At 43.0% G+C, this 13,369-nt stretch overlaps 1 protein-coding gene across 7 annotated transcripts in view; it reads right to left on the bottom strand.

Annotated features, from left to right (window-relative positions):
• Positions 1–13,369, bottom strand: part of CDC14B (cell division cycle 14B) — a 150,228-nt gene that overhangs the window by 68,663 nt on the left and 68,196 nt on the right. For all 7 annotated transcript variants that reach the window (XM_030193631.1, XM_030193633.1, XM_030193634.1 and 4 more), the window contains exons 3-5: positions 12,013–12,088; positions 3,690–3,782; positions 1,257–1,333 (exon numbers count right to left, since the gene is read on the bottom strand). In XM_030193631.1, coding sequence (XP_030049491.1) covers positions 1,257–1,333; positions 3,690–3,782; positions 12,013–12,088 — 246 coding nt within the window. The remainder of the gene's footprint in view (positions 1–1,256; positions 1,334–3,689; positions 3,783–12,012; positions 12,089–13,369) is intronic.

Genomic DNA, 13,369 nt, shown 5'->3' with positions numbered 1-13,369 from the left:
GCTGGCTGCCCAAAAAGGAGAAACTGGATGCGTAGTAGGTCTTGTACTTAATTCCTCTACAATTGGGAAGGTGTAGGTTAAGATAAGTTCGTGAAGAATTAGATCTGTTTCTAGCAGGGAGGTCGATCAATTCATTCATGTAGCCAGGGGATTCGCCGTGGATGATCTTGTGGGTCATTGTGTTTATCTTAAAATTTATTCTTTCTTTGATGGGGAGCCAGTGAAGCTTTGCTTGAAGAGGTGATGCACTTTCGAATTGCCAAAAATAAGTCTGGGCATTTATATATGGAGGTCCTGATATTCACATATATGTATACTTATAATTTCTACATATATATTAAACAGTGTGTAATAGTGCTACCAAATACAGGAATATTTGAAACTTCAAGATTAGAAGTTCCCAGTTATTTCCAAGACATTTTGCTGGAAACTGATCAACGTACTTCAGCTGTGATAACATATAATTTTAGTCAGCTAGGAAATTTTTCATTAACAGGTCATGTTACATAGTACATAAGTACATAAGTAGTGCCATACTGGGAAAGACCAAAGGTCCATCTAGCCCAGCATCCTGTCACCGACAGTGGCCAATCCAGGTCAAGGGCACCTGGCACGCTCCCCAAACGTAAAAACATTCCAGACAAGTTATACCTAAAAATGAGGAATTTTTCCAGTCCATTTAATAGCGGTCTATGGACTTGTCCTTTAGGAATCTATCTAACCCCTTTTTAAACTCCGTCAAGCTAACCGCCCGTACCACGTTCTCCGGCAATGAATTCCAGAGTCTAATTACACGTTGGGTGAAGAAAAATTTTCTCCGATTCGTTTTAAATTTACCACACTGTAGCTTCAACTCATGCCCTCTAGTCCTAGTATTTTTGGATAGCGTGAACAGTCGCTTCACATCCACCCGATCCATTCCACTCATTATTTTATACACTTCTATCATATCTCCCCTCTTATATCATTAAGAACAGTGACTAACACCTTGCAATCGCACATGGACAAAATCATGTGCTTTATCATCAGTGATATGTCACTTTGCCACCCAGCTACACTCAATTAGCAATTACAATCCCTTCCACACCCTCCCAAATCTACTCCATGTACCACAGGGAAGAAAATCTACAAGCCAGCACAAGATTAGGCTGGAGCTTAAGCCAGGACCAGCTCACAGCATGTAGATTAAAGTGAATTACAGAGTGGCTTTCCAAGATCAGACAACGCATTAGTACTTTGAAGCTGTAAAAGTTTACCTAAAAGGAGGATAGGTTGTGTTTGCTGTCAACAACAACCTATAAATCTCTTCTGGAGCTCTCTTCAAATATATGATCTAGGTTACAGGAAATAAAAAGCAAAAAGGAGGAGTCAGACATTATGCTGTTCCAAGAGTATTTTCTACTATTTATCTAGGTAAATAGAATGTTCTAATAATAGGGCATTGGGTACTTTAACTTCACTTGTACCATATGAAAAGAATGTTTTCACCTTTCTCTGTAGGAAGAGTACCAGAATAAGCCTGGAGTGCAAGCTTGGCCCTGAAGAGTCTCTTGTTTGAAGGTACTAAGGAGGTAACCATATAAATCAGTGCCTCCTTTTAGGTGCCCTGATGCTGCACAGTGACAGTCTATTTCATAACGGCATCTGGGCACCTGGATTCTGTTACAGAATAGTAGTGTAATCCGATATCAGTACGCCTTACATTCAGGAGCCCAATGTTCCAGCAACCACAGAGCTGGGGTAGCTACAGATGTCTAAATGAGGAAAGGGTGTGCGTTACTTACAGTATTCTGGAAATCACATACGTTACTGGGAGCCCCGGCCATGCCACTCCCATGTGTGCACCTGTTCTTGCATTTGTGCGCTATAGCACTCATGCAGGCCCTTACAGGCTCATTTTCTGTGCATGTATGTTCACAAAAGGACACCTTACTACAGACATCTAGAACTGCCCTTTAAACTGCCCCACTAATGAGAATTGTGCCCTGTTCTTTTAGTTCCCTTTTGTAACTGGGTCACGAACTGATACAACCTGCAGGCCTACTGGTTAGTGCAGCGGACATTGATCCTGGCTACCTGGGTTTGATTCCCACTGCAGCTCCTTGTGACCTTGGGCAAGTCACTTAACCCTCCATTGCCTCAGGTACAAAAACTTAGATTGTGAGCCCTGTAGGACAGATAAAGTACCTGCATATAATGTGTATGTGTACAGCACTGCGCATGTCTAGTAGCGCTGTAGAAATGATTAGTAGTAGTAGCAGTAGCTTACAGTTCCTTCTGCTCAGTTTCATCAGGAGCATGTATCCACAAAGGCAACACAGAACAAAGACGAGATGCCCATGTCCCCTGCTCCAAAGGTGATCATTAACAGCAGTTTTACCAGCATGTAGCAACAAGGAGAGAGGTGATCCAACCTTGAGGTGAAAGAAAGCTCAACCTGGTAAGGAGAAACCAGGATGGCTAAAAGATGACAGAAGACACCAGTGTAGCGAATTTATTTGTAAAAACGAAGCCCGATGCAGCCACGTTTTGGCAGATGCCTTTATCAGGGTTAAAAAATACTATATGTCCCAAACATTTTATCTTATATGCAGGATATTAACAACATCTCCACATCTCTGGGGAAAATCAGATTAACTGCTTATCACAACCATATGAACACTCATGTTCTATCGCACAGGCGAAATGGTGTGAGGCAAATCCTCATATATTTCCCCTTTAAAATATTTTGTAAACTTCTGTTCTCAATAGTTGTGCAAATATACATAGAATATTCTTTTTACTTCTCAATACTCGTGCAAATGTGTATAAAACATTCTCTTTGTTTCATACAGGCTGTGCAAATGTGCAAAAAACAATCTTTTACTTGTTGTCCGCATTCACTTATCTGTAAGGCAGCAATCTAAAAGTATCAGGGAACCCCCGCCTTACAGATAAGTGAATGCGGACAACAAGTAAAAGATTGTTTTTTGCACATTTGCACAGCCTGTATGAAACAAAGAGAATGTTTTATACACATTTGCACGAGTATTGAGAAGTAAAAAGAATATTCTATGTATATTTGCACAACTATTGAGAACAGAAGTTTACAAAATATTTTAAAGGGGAAATATATGAGGATTTGCCTCACACCATTTCGCCTGTGCGATAGAACATGAGTGTTCATATGGTTGTGATAAGCAGTTAATCTGATTTTCCCCAGAGATGTGGAGATGTTGTTAATATCCTGCATATAAGATAAAATGTTTGGGACATATAGTATTTTATAGCTATTTTTGGTCCCCACATTGTGTGATTAGGGTAACAGTTTATTTAAGATCTTTTATCAGGGTTAATACATCTAACCAGATTGGAAGGTTGATATGCACAAATGTAGATCCAATATGCATCAAGAATGTTCTTGATGAACTGCAACAAACTCTTAGATCTTATTAGACGTATTAACCCTGATGCAGGCATCTGATAAACGTGGCTGCGTTAAGCTTCGTTTTACAAATTATTTTGCCATACTGGTATCTTCTGCCATCTTTTTCACTATCTTAGTTTCTCATAACCAGGTTGCACCTTCATTCACCTTTTGACCAGCATGTGACAGCAAAGAGTCAGGTCTTGGTTTCCTCTATGAATAGAATCAACACATGTAGTTGTTTAACTATACAAACCTAGGGGGAAAATGTTTAAATACTTACAGCATAACATCCAATGAGGAAAGCGGCGTTTGCTTCTTTCTTGTGATCACAGCCAGTGTAATGAATAACTTTCTTTCTACCCAGTGAGGAAGACTTCACCAAGAACAAGGCAGGGAGGGAAGAAAGAAAATCTATCAGGGGCAAATTTTGGCTTTTCATCTAACTGCTTTCTACAATCCCCGATCTGAATCTCAATATAGAACACTCTGCAGTTCACTTTCACTGTAGCATCAGCCAAGTCTAACACAATGTAAAAGAATACAGTATTTCTATCAAGCAGCTCAAAAACACAAGAAACAAAAACAGACATGAATAAAGGTGACCAGGGAGTTTGTGAAGAGACAAGAGCGTTGCGTACTTTGGCAAGTGTTACAGACTCTCAGGGAACATATACACATATACTGTTCTGTGAGGCAGAGCAGGCAGGCAGTCTGTGGAATTAGCTAAGATCACAGCCAGAGCTACTGCAAATGCTGGCACAGTGGCCAGAGTCAAGAATTTTAAGCTCCCAATAGCCATTTTCCTCCTCCCAATACAAAAGGCAAATAAAAAAACAAGTTAGCATTTACATGATTGCAGTTTGCCAGCTCTATGGCTTGTGTACATGCAGGCGTGTACATTAAGGTGCACTGATACCAGATTACGCTAGTATTCTATAACGGAATCTAGGTACCCAAACAGCCTAAAACAAGGCACCTAAATATAGAATTGCCCCCTAGTTCCTGGGAGTTTAGAGTGATTTTGGTGGCACTATAGATACACCCCCAGATTCTACATGACGCCCATCCAAGATATGCACCCAACTAAACTGGTCAATGAGCCTATTAGTGCCAGTAATTGGGTGTTAACTGACCCCAATTTGAGTTTGTGCACACATCTTCCTATGCACTATTCTATAACCATGTGCACCCAAATCCCATAGTGTGCAACCCAAAAGGGGCGTGGCCATGAGAGGTGCATGGGCAGGTCAGGGGCATTCCTACAATTTGCATGCAGTGTTATTGAAAATCAGTGCTGTGCACCTAAATTTGACACTGGGAATTACACCTGGTTGAAGCAGCGAATGGGTACTCATCTTTGAATAAAACCAGCACCTAATAAGCAAGGAAGGATTCCCAACGGAGAAAGCCAGCCAACAAAGTAGGGAAGGGACGTAGGTCAACCAGAAAACAAGTGGGACTCCAGAGGTCAATCAAATTCTTCAATCCCAGAGATCAAATATAATAAATAGTCAATTACTCCAGTTACAAAGAGAACAAATACAATGGACTCAACATGGTCCAGTGTTTCAGCAACAAATCGCATGCTTCAGGAGTCTAAGTATCTGACAAAATGTCTGAATGTATAGTTACCAAACAAATAATGCATAAACCAGCAGCTGCAATAAGTACATAAGTAATGCCACACTGGGAAAAGACCAAGGGTCCATCGAGCCCAGCATCCTGTCCACTACAGTGGCCAATCCAGGCCAAGGGCACCTGGCAAGCTTCCCAAACGTACAAACATTCTATACATGTTATTCCTGGAATTGTGGATTTTTCCCAAGTCCATTTAGTAGCGGTTTATGGACTTGTCCTTTAGGAAACCGTCTAACCCCCTTTTAAACTCTGCCAAGCTAACCGCCTTCACCACGTTCTCCGGCAACGAATTCCAGAGTTTAATTACGCGTTGGGTGAAGAAAAATTTTCTCCGATTTGTTTTAAATTTACTACACTGTAGTTTCATTGCATGCCCCCTAGTCCTAGTATTTTTGGAAAGCGTGAATCTCCTCAAGAAAACACACACACAAAAAACCCATCACTACAAATGTGGAGATAAAGATCAACTATTGCAGCAGCTGTTTTTATACTTTATTTGTTTGGTGACTAAACGTTCAGATATTTTGTTAGATACTGAAGCAGGCAATTTGTTGCCAAAACACGGGACCACGTCAAGCCCATTGTATCTGTTCTCTGACTTTGACTGTGTATTATATTTGGCCTCTGGGACTGAAGACTTTTGATTGATCTCTGTAGTCCCAATCGGCTGCACCAGTCCAACCAGCACCATCTGCTGAAGCAGAGGAATACTGACTAGCTCCAGGCTGCACTTGCTGTTACAGTACTGATGTTACTGTAAACTGGTTTTCTCTACCTCCATCTGATGGTCGGGGAATATAACCCACTGTTGTGGACTGGTCTATCTGAATGGCAAGGGAATAAAAGATTTATTATTATTAAAGTAAGGAAGTCCTTCTACCCTCCTCCCCCCTTCCCCAACTCCCATCTCTGCTACACTCTCCTCTCCTACAAGCTCGCAACCAGCCCTTACATCCTCTGCATACCTCCTTCCTAGGCTCTGCTCAACACCTGCTTCTCCTCCAACCACACCATCTCCAACACCTTCTGCAAGTCTCTTCACCTTCCCACTCCCTGTGGTGCGCTACCTTTCCAGAATTTAACCCCCGTTAGCACTTACAATCAGTCCTCTTGTGCCCATTCTCTGGCAAGGGGATAGGAGTGGCATGGGATTAGTGGCTCCTATTGGAGTTCACTTTGGGGATTTGTTATGAGTTGAGGAAGATGGGGTGGGTGGTGATCCATCTGCATCAAAGTCCTGCCCCATCATTGCCAAAGGGTCTAGAAGGATGAATATGCCATCCACACAGACAGAAAAAGAGGGAAGCGGGTTTCAGGGCAAAATTAAAGTCCCTCTTCATCAAGTATTCTATCATTACTATTATTATTATTAACAACAATAATAGAAGATGACCTCACAATAAAAATGGCAAGACCCTGGAACAAGCCATATCATGTTATCCCTATTGTTGTGCATTAGGTAGCTAATGCTAGATAATTTCTACAAAACCTTGAAATTTCTGATTTGACGACAGCAGACTTACAAAAAGCAGTTTTGCTTCGTTCAAGCTACATTTTGCTAAGATACTTGGATAATTTCTAAGCTTCTAGATGAAGCTTGAATTTTCCAGTGATACCAGACAAATCTTTTTTGTGTTACGTGCCATGTGTAATAATAATAACAGGAATCAGACAGACCTTAACCTTGACTGGCAAACCAGAAAACTGACGACTCTACATAATGCCCTGTATCCCTGCAGTGATACCGACACTATGGGGCTCATTTTCAAAGCACTCAAACTTTGAAAATACGCCTCTATAGCTTCTGAGAAAAACAGGTGGGTGAGGACATATATAAGTAAAACAAACAGCAGAGGAAGAAAATGAAGGCTAAACAATTATGTGTAAAGCAGCACTGAAAAGGTACCGATTGAAAATTCAAAGAGGATAGAAGTGGAATCGGAACAGGAATATAGAAAGCAACAGGTCAAAATGAAATTAGAAAACTGAAAAAACAAATCACTCCATGGACATTTTTTGAAAGATACTGAACAAAAAAACAGATGTCTGAACGTGGCTATGGCTTAAAATTACTACATTAAAGAAAGAAACAGGATTGCTTTTTGCTGCCCAAGAACAAGTATTATGAACAAATGTCTTCAAGACAAAAATGTATTTATTAAAAAATGTATATTCCGCTCTATTGCCAAAAGGTTCTTGGCGGTTCACATCATCAAAAATAGAAAAAGATCAGCAATGACAGTAAATGGCCAATTGTACAAAAGAGAAAATGAAACAGTTGATTATATACTAATTGGATGCAGCAAAATTGTAAAGACTGAATACAAAACCAAACATGATTGAGTGAGCAAAATATTACATTGTTTTTCTATGAAGAAAATATGGATTTCCAAGAACTACTGGAAGCAAAAACTATGGATTCCAAATCAATAAGAACTACTGGAAGTAAATTATAAAGTTATTGAAAATAACCAGGCAAAAATTTTATGGGACTTTAAATACACACTGACCCGATATCTAGAACATACGTCCTCAGACATGATTTATTGTCACAGACATTCCAAGAAACTGTTACGTAGAAGATAAGGTTACGAAAGGAAAAATTATGTTCTTACATTATAATTTTCTTTCCTTTACTTATACCAGACCAGACCAAGGGGTTATGAACATCCACCAGCGGAGTGAGACAGAGAAAATAGTCCCAAGTACTTCGTCCCTAAGGGTATCGTGCAGCCAGAAATGCTCAGTATTTCAAATAGCCAACCAATGGTGCTCTCAACTGCTACAAAACAAAAGAACAGGAAACAGAAAAAGGAGCGCTCACTGGAAAACCAAGAGCCCCGGAGGTGGGGGGCCTTCCAGGCTCTTGCGCGACCAAGAGTCAGTCAAACATGTAACAAGGAGCAAGGAGAGGCATCACTCAGTCCATTCGTCTGTTATGCTGACACACCCCAGAAGCGAGAGATGCAACTCATCGGTGAGAAACAATCGAGAGCCGTTTAGAGCTGGCATTAGAAAGTGGCATTGATAGCAAGGTCAAAACTTCCTGAAATGGTCCCCACTTCTAGCAGTCCAGCAAGACTCAGACACCCCCACAAGGGCAGCAAGCCCTAGAATAATCAACCAACAGGGAAGGTGTCTGGACTGGTCTGGTATGAGTAAAGGAAAGAAAATTATCAGGTAAGAACGTAATTTTTCCTTCCTTGTCCTCAATACCAGACCAATGGGATGCAGCAAAGCAGTTATAACAGAGGGTGAGAAAGAAACATCATGAACAGAAGAACAGTAAGGCTCCAAAGACAAAGGAAACATAAGAAGACGTTGAGCAGCGTCATGACGACCCACATCAGGTGCAAACACCCAGCGGACCCAAACAAGAGAAAGGACAACAGAGGCCCCAAAGTGAGAGAAAGGCAAAGGCAGCTGGTAGGAATCCAGTGCCCTAAGACCCAGAGTCACTCAAGGGGGAAACAAGGGACTTCCAAAGGAAAGCCAATAGGTCCCAAGTCTGCCCGTGAATAGCCCTACCGAGAGAAAAGGCCTCGTACAGGCACCGACAACCTCACCAGCTATCGAGGAGGTCACAGAGTTGAGAGGAAGCACCCTCTAAGGGGAAACCATGTGGAGCCACCGCTGGAGCCCCAAAAGGCCAGTCTGAAAGCAGAAGTGAAAGGGGCCTGAATGTCGACTGTCAGGTGAAAGGCATCACATTTTGCCAGGAAAAACCAAGGGAAACACTACCAATTGAAACAGAGGTAGGTTCTGCCAATGCAAATTCACCAATCTTAGACACCAAAATCGAACCAAAAGACCCTAAAGAGAGGGAACCAGGCCAAATCCAGTTGCAGAGAGCCCATGCCCCCAGAGGGGAATGAAAACCCCTCCGAAGCAGAGGCGGAGACAAGAGCCCAGCAAAGCGGGAACTAAGCACCCAGCTAAGAGAGAAATGGCACTATTCAGAGATGGAAAGCACCTGGACTCCCGCAAGAGAGGGAAATGCTCGCCATAGAGGAGGAACACACTTGACTGCCAAGGAGGAAGTCCCAGGTATCTAGCTGCAACAGAGGCCTGCTCCAAAAACAGAGCCCACCCGACAGCCAGAGACAGAGGACTGCAGTCCATTAATAAACCGGGAGAGCTAACACAGGCTAAGACAGAATCACGTCCCACTGACAGGGACGGTATCCCACCCCCAGAGTTGGGTGTGGACAAGACCCCAGCACAAAGAAGAAAGTGACGTGCCACCTCCGGAAATAGAGCCCTGCTCGATCTCCCAAGACGGAGCTATGAGCGATCCCCAGCCAAATCTGCAACAAGAAAGACGTGCCTGGCTCGCAAGAAAGGAAAGAAAAGAACTTATTACCTGAGATACATTGAGGACCCTGCCCCCAGAAAAAAGGCAAAAGTACTTGGCCAGAAAAAGAAAGAGAAACCATATCCATGCCATATCTAAGCCCGCCAAGCCTCACATGCTCCAGGCGAGAGAGGGGAGGGGAGGGACCCAGTACCACTAGGTATCACCCTAGCTGGAAGATGAGGGACACAGTACCATAGGGTGTCATCTTAAACAAACCCAAATGCGGGCACCAGCGCACCCCTTGCTCAAACCATCAAACAGCAGAGCCGGGACAGAAGCTAGCCAGCCATCACCAAGAGGAGCTGCACATCCGTCCACCATCCCCCTAAGAGACAGAGAAAATACTGTGCATTCCTGGCTGTATGATACCCTTAAGGGGCGAAGTAGTACTTGGGACTATTTTCTCTATCTCCTTCCGCTGGTGTATGGCCATAACTCATTGGTCTGGGCTGGTCTGGTATTGAGGACAAGGAATATGAGATTTGCAAACAGAAATTACAGGCATTTAGAAAATCAATCAACAGTGATAGTCACTGGGGTTTTACATGCAATACTGCAAGAACTGAGAAGAAATTTGTCCCGTCTAAAACTGGAACATATAGCAACAGCCCAACTATAGAAAGCAGCAATGATGGGCTCCTCCTACATTAGGCTCTTCCTTCATGATTCCGATGTCCTTGTGTAAAGCTCAAATCATGATGAAGGGAGCTATCCAACATTGGTTGAGGCACATTATTTGTGAATTGCAGATGATGATAATGCAATGGGACATCCAGGTTGAAATTTAGGCCTGGATTCTTGCCTGGTGAAATTTCTGGTGTAGAGAGGTAGATCCGGGAGTAAGCAGCACTATCCGGATGGTGGTGGAGAAGAGTTAGGACAGAGCACGACAGGAGATAAAAGGGAACAAATGGAGTGAAAATAGAAGAGGGCCAGCGACGGAGACCTGAGATAGCCAATCAATAGCAGAATAGCAATGGAAGATAGAAAACTAAGATAGCTGGATTTTGGGACTCGGCTCTGAGAACAGGATGCCAAGAAGTAGATGGTGATCAATTGTGCTCAAAGTAGCAGACAGGTTAAAGAAGATGAGGATTGAACAAAGGCCTTTGGCCATGAAGAGGTCACTGGAGACTTTGGCAAGAACAGTTTCTGTGGAATGTAGAGGACAAAAGCTAGAACAGCTCAGAGTCAGTAACAGTAGAAGAGAACAATGTGTTCAAGCAACCTGCACACACAGAGAGTGATAAAGGAAACAGGATGATAATTAGCAGAGCAGATGGAGTCAAGCAAAGGTTTAAGAGAAAAGGGAACAGCTCCAGTGGTACATAATGAAACAAAGATGCGAGAGGAGAGTACGACTTCAGACGAGAAAAAGCTCAGAAAAAGGACAGAGGAAAAAGCAACAAGTTTACAGGAGAGAAAATGCAATTTCCTCTTCTGTAATTCCACAGTAGGAAGACAGAGAGGCAGGGACCAAAGGAAGAGGAGCAGTGGTAGTGACCTGGTGGAAAACTATTATTTTGGTTTTCTGGATCTTGTCACAGAACTAGTCAATGATAGCCTGAACAGAAAGTGAAGAGGGAACAGAGGTAAAGGCAGGTTAAGAAGGGAGGAGAGTGGGATAAAGAGACAGCAGTCTCCCACTGAAGTCTCATTTCCTTTCCTCTTCTGATAAATCTCCTATCCCTTCCTATATTACTTCAGTACTTGTAGTGAGACAACCAGGATGGGACCCTCACCCCCCCCCCCCCCACTTTGTTTTACTTACCTTTCAAGTACATTTTCTTCAACTCTGGTCCCACACTAAAGTTTTCTCCCCAATGACAGAAGCCACTGGGTTATAAGCTGTCCAAAGTTACCCGGACAATGGCACTGAATATCGCTGTTATCCCAATAAGGGTAGCGGTCGCTGCCATACCTGGATATTCAACGCCAATATCCACATATTGATTGGTTGGTGCAGTATACTCTCATTATGCTTAAATGCTGTGGTTGTCGTTTTAAAAATGCAGACAGCCTTGTTTAAATACTAACCTATTAGACTTTAAAACCCTCTGGGACAAGGAAATACCTTCTGCAGCCAAGCGTAACTCACCTGAGCTCTCAATAAAAAGGCATAAGCCAAATAAAAGAGGCATCACCATTTTTACTGGCTAGTAAATTCTATTTCTCTTATTACTGCACCAAATTTACCTCCCCCATATGTATTCTGCAATGGAATAATATAAGCAACACTATACAGCCATCTGAGAGGACTAACAGCAGACCTCCTAGTCAGAACATGCATGCAAGCACCTCTGGGGTACAGGCACTCCCACCCCACCCACTTTGCAAGGGGCACAATTTTTGCACCCTAGCTTCCCTTGAGCCCTGTGCAGTTGCAATGACCTCACACAGCTTGCTACAGCCCTGAGGCCAGGCACATATTGCTGGCACCTTCACAGAGCTTTCAAAAGGAGAAGTTACTGTACTGCAGGTGGATAAAGAGAAGGAAGGAAGGAATGCAAATTAATACACAGGTGGTAAAAAGGTCAAGCCTTGAGTCCACATCTCTATTCTTAGTCCAGGAACATGTACCTCCGCAATCGCCCAGAAATAAATTTACCTTCAATTTCCTGTTTAACTTGTAACAGTATCTGTAAAGCATGGCCAAGTTGAGAGGTCCAAAATCCGAGTAGAAGCTGAAAAGAAAACAGGAATAAGTTAACAGGATGCAGATAGGAACAGACAGGTTACAAATCTATGTTTCCAACTCAAACAGGAGAATTTTTAAAGGGAGCCTCTGGCTTGAATTCTATACTGAACTGACACTATAAGCCCTCTATCCAATGATACCAGACAGCAAAATAATAAGAAAATGAAGAAAAAAAATTTAAACTTTCAAAGATTTTTTTTCCATGTTAGCCTGACCATTTCCTCCTATTTTTGTGGACTTCCAGCTCAGTTCCAGTTTCTACTGGGCAACAACCCAAGGATTTTTCTCCATGTTATCCCCCTCCACCCCCAATAGTCCAACCATCACAGGAGCCACAAATTGTTCCACCCCAAGTCTAGTTGTGTGGTCACCGCTGAACAATGATGGAGACTCTCTCTGGACCAGGTTTCTGCAGCAGAAGCCCAGCCATCAGACAGATTTTAAGCATGTTTACCCTGAGCCACCTGGCCAACCCATATTCTCTTTCATCCACAAGCCTTTTCCCATTTCTTTTGACCATCTTATGGTTTTCCTAACATTCTCTTCAATTTTCACTACTCAGCTCTAATTAGGATCTGCCTCAAGCCTCTGCCCACCCCCCCACCCCCTTCCTCTGCACCAGCCGGTTATACAAAGGCAGGATGGGAGTTCAGCCTCTATCCCTAGTCGCAGTCAAACTCGCACAAGAGCTGACTGCGGTACTCAGAAACTCACCCCACACTGCTGGCATCCACTAACCTTGTTTTGCATCTGTCAGTTCCAGCTCTGGAGCTCAAGATCACACCTGTGCCAGCTTTCCATGAACCTACAGGGCTTCTCCACGTGCCCATGTGTCAATTCGTTAACTTCTGCTGTGCACGGTTCACCTTCCCCAAAAACACCTCTGAACCTCATTCATTAAATAAAGGCAAAGTTGATGTGGTCTGGCTAAAATCAGCTACTACCCCACCATCCTAAATCCTTACATTCTCATCCACTCTCAACCCCACCATGCCCATCCCTTAAGGTCTACTGCCAACATATTATCATATCTCCCCATTACCCACTTTTCCAATCTTATTCCCTTGGCCAGCCCTGCAGTACAGCACAGTGCTGCCACATAAGAAATCAGGGTTTGATTCCAAAAGATAGCATCTGTTCCATGGGGCTGGGATACCCAGAGAGCTGAGTGACAGGATGGAGTCCTGTCACTGGAAGTGATGTTAATAGCACAAAAGCAGAACCTATAATAGGTTCTGGGACAAGACATGGCCCTATATGAGGACAG

The sequence above is a fragment of the Microcaecilia unicolor genome, chromosome 2, assembly GCF_901765095.1.
Source record: "Microcaecilia unicolor chromosome 2, aMicUni1.1, whole genome shotgun sequence".
Classification (NCBI taxonomy): Eukaryota; Metazoa; Chordata; class Amphibia; order Gymnophiona; family Siphonopidae; genus Microcaecilia; species Microcaecilia unicolor.
This window is presented reverse-complemented; position numbering and strand designations above follow the sequence as displayed.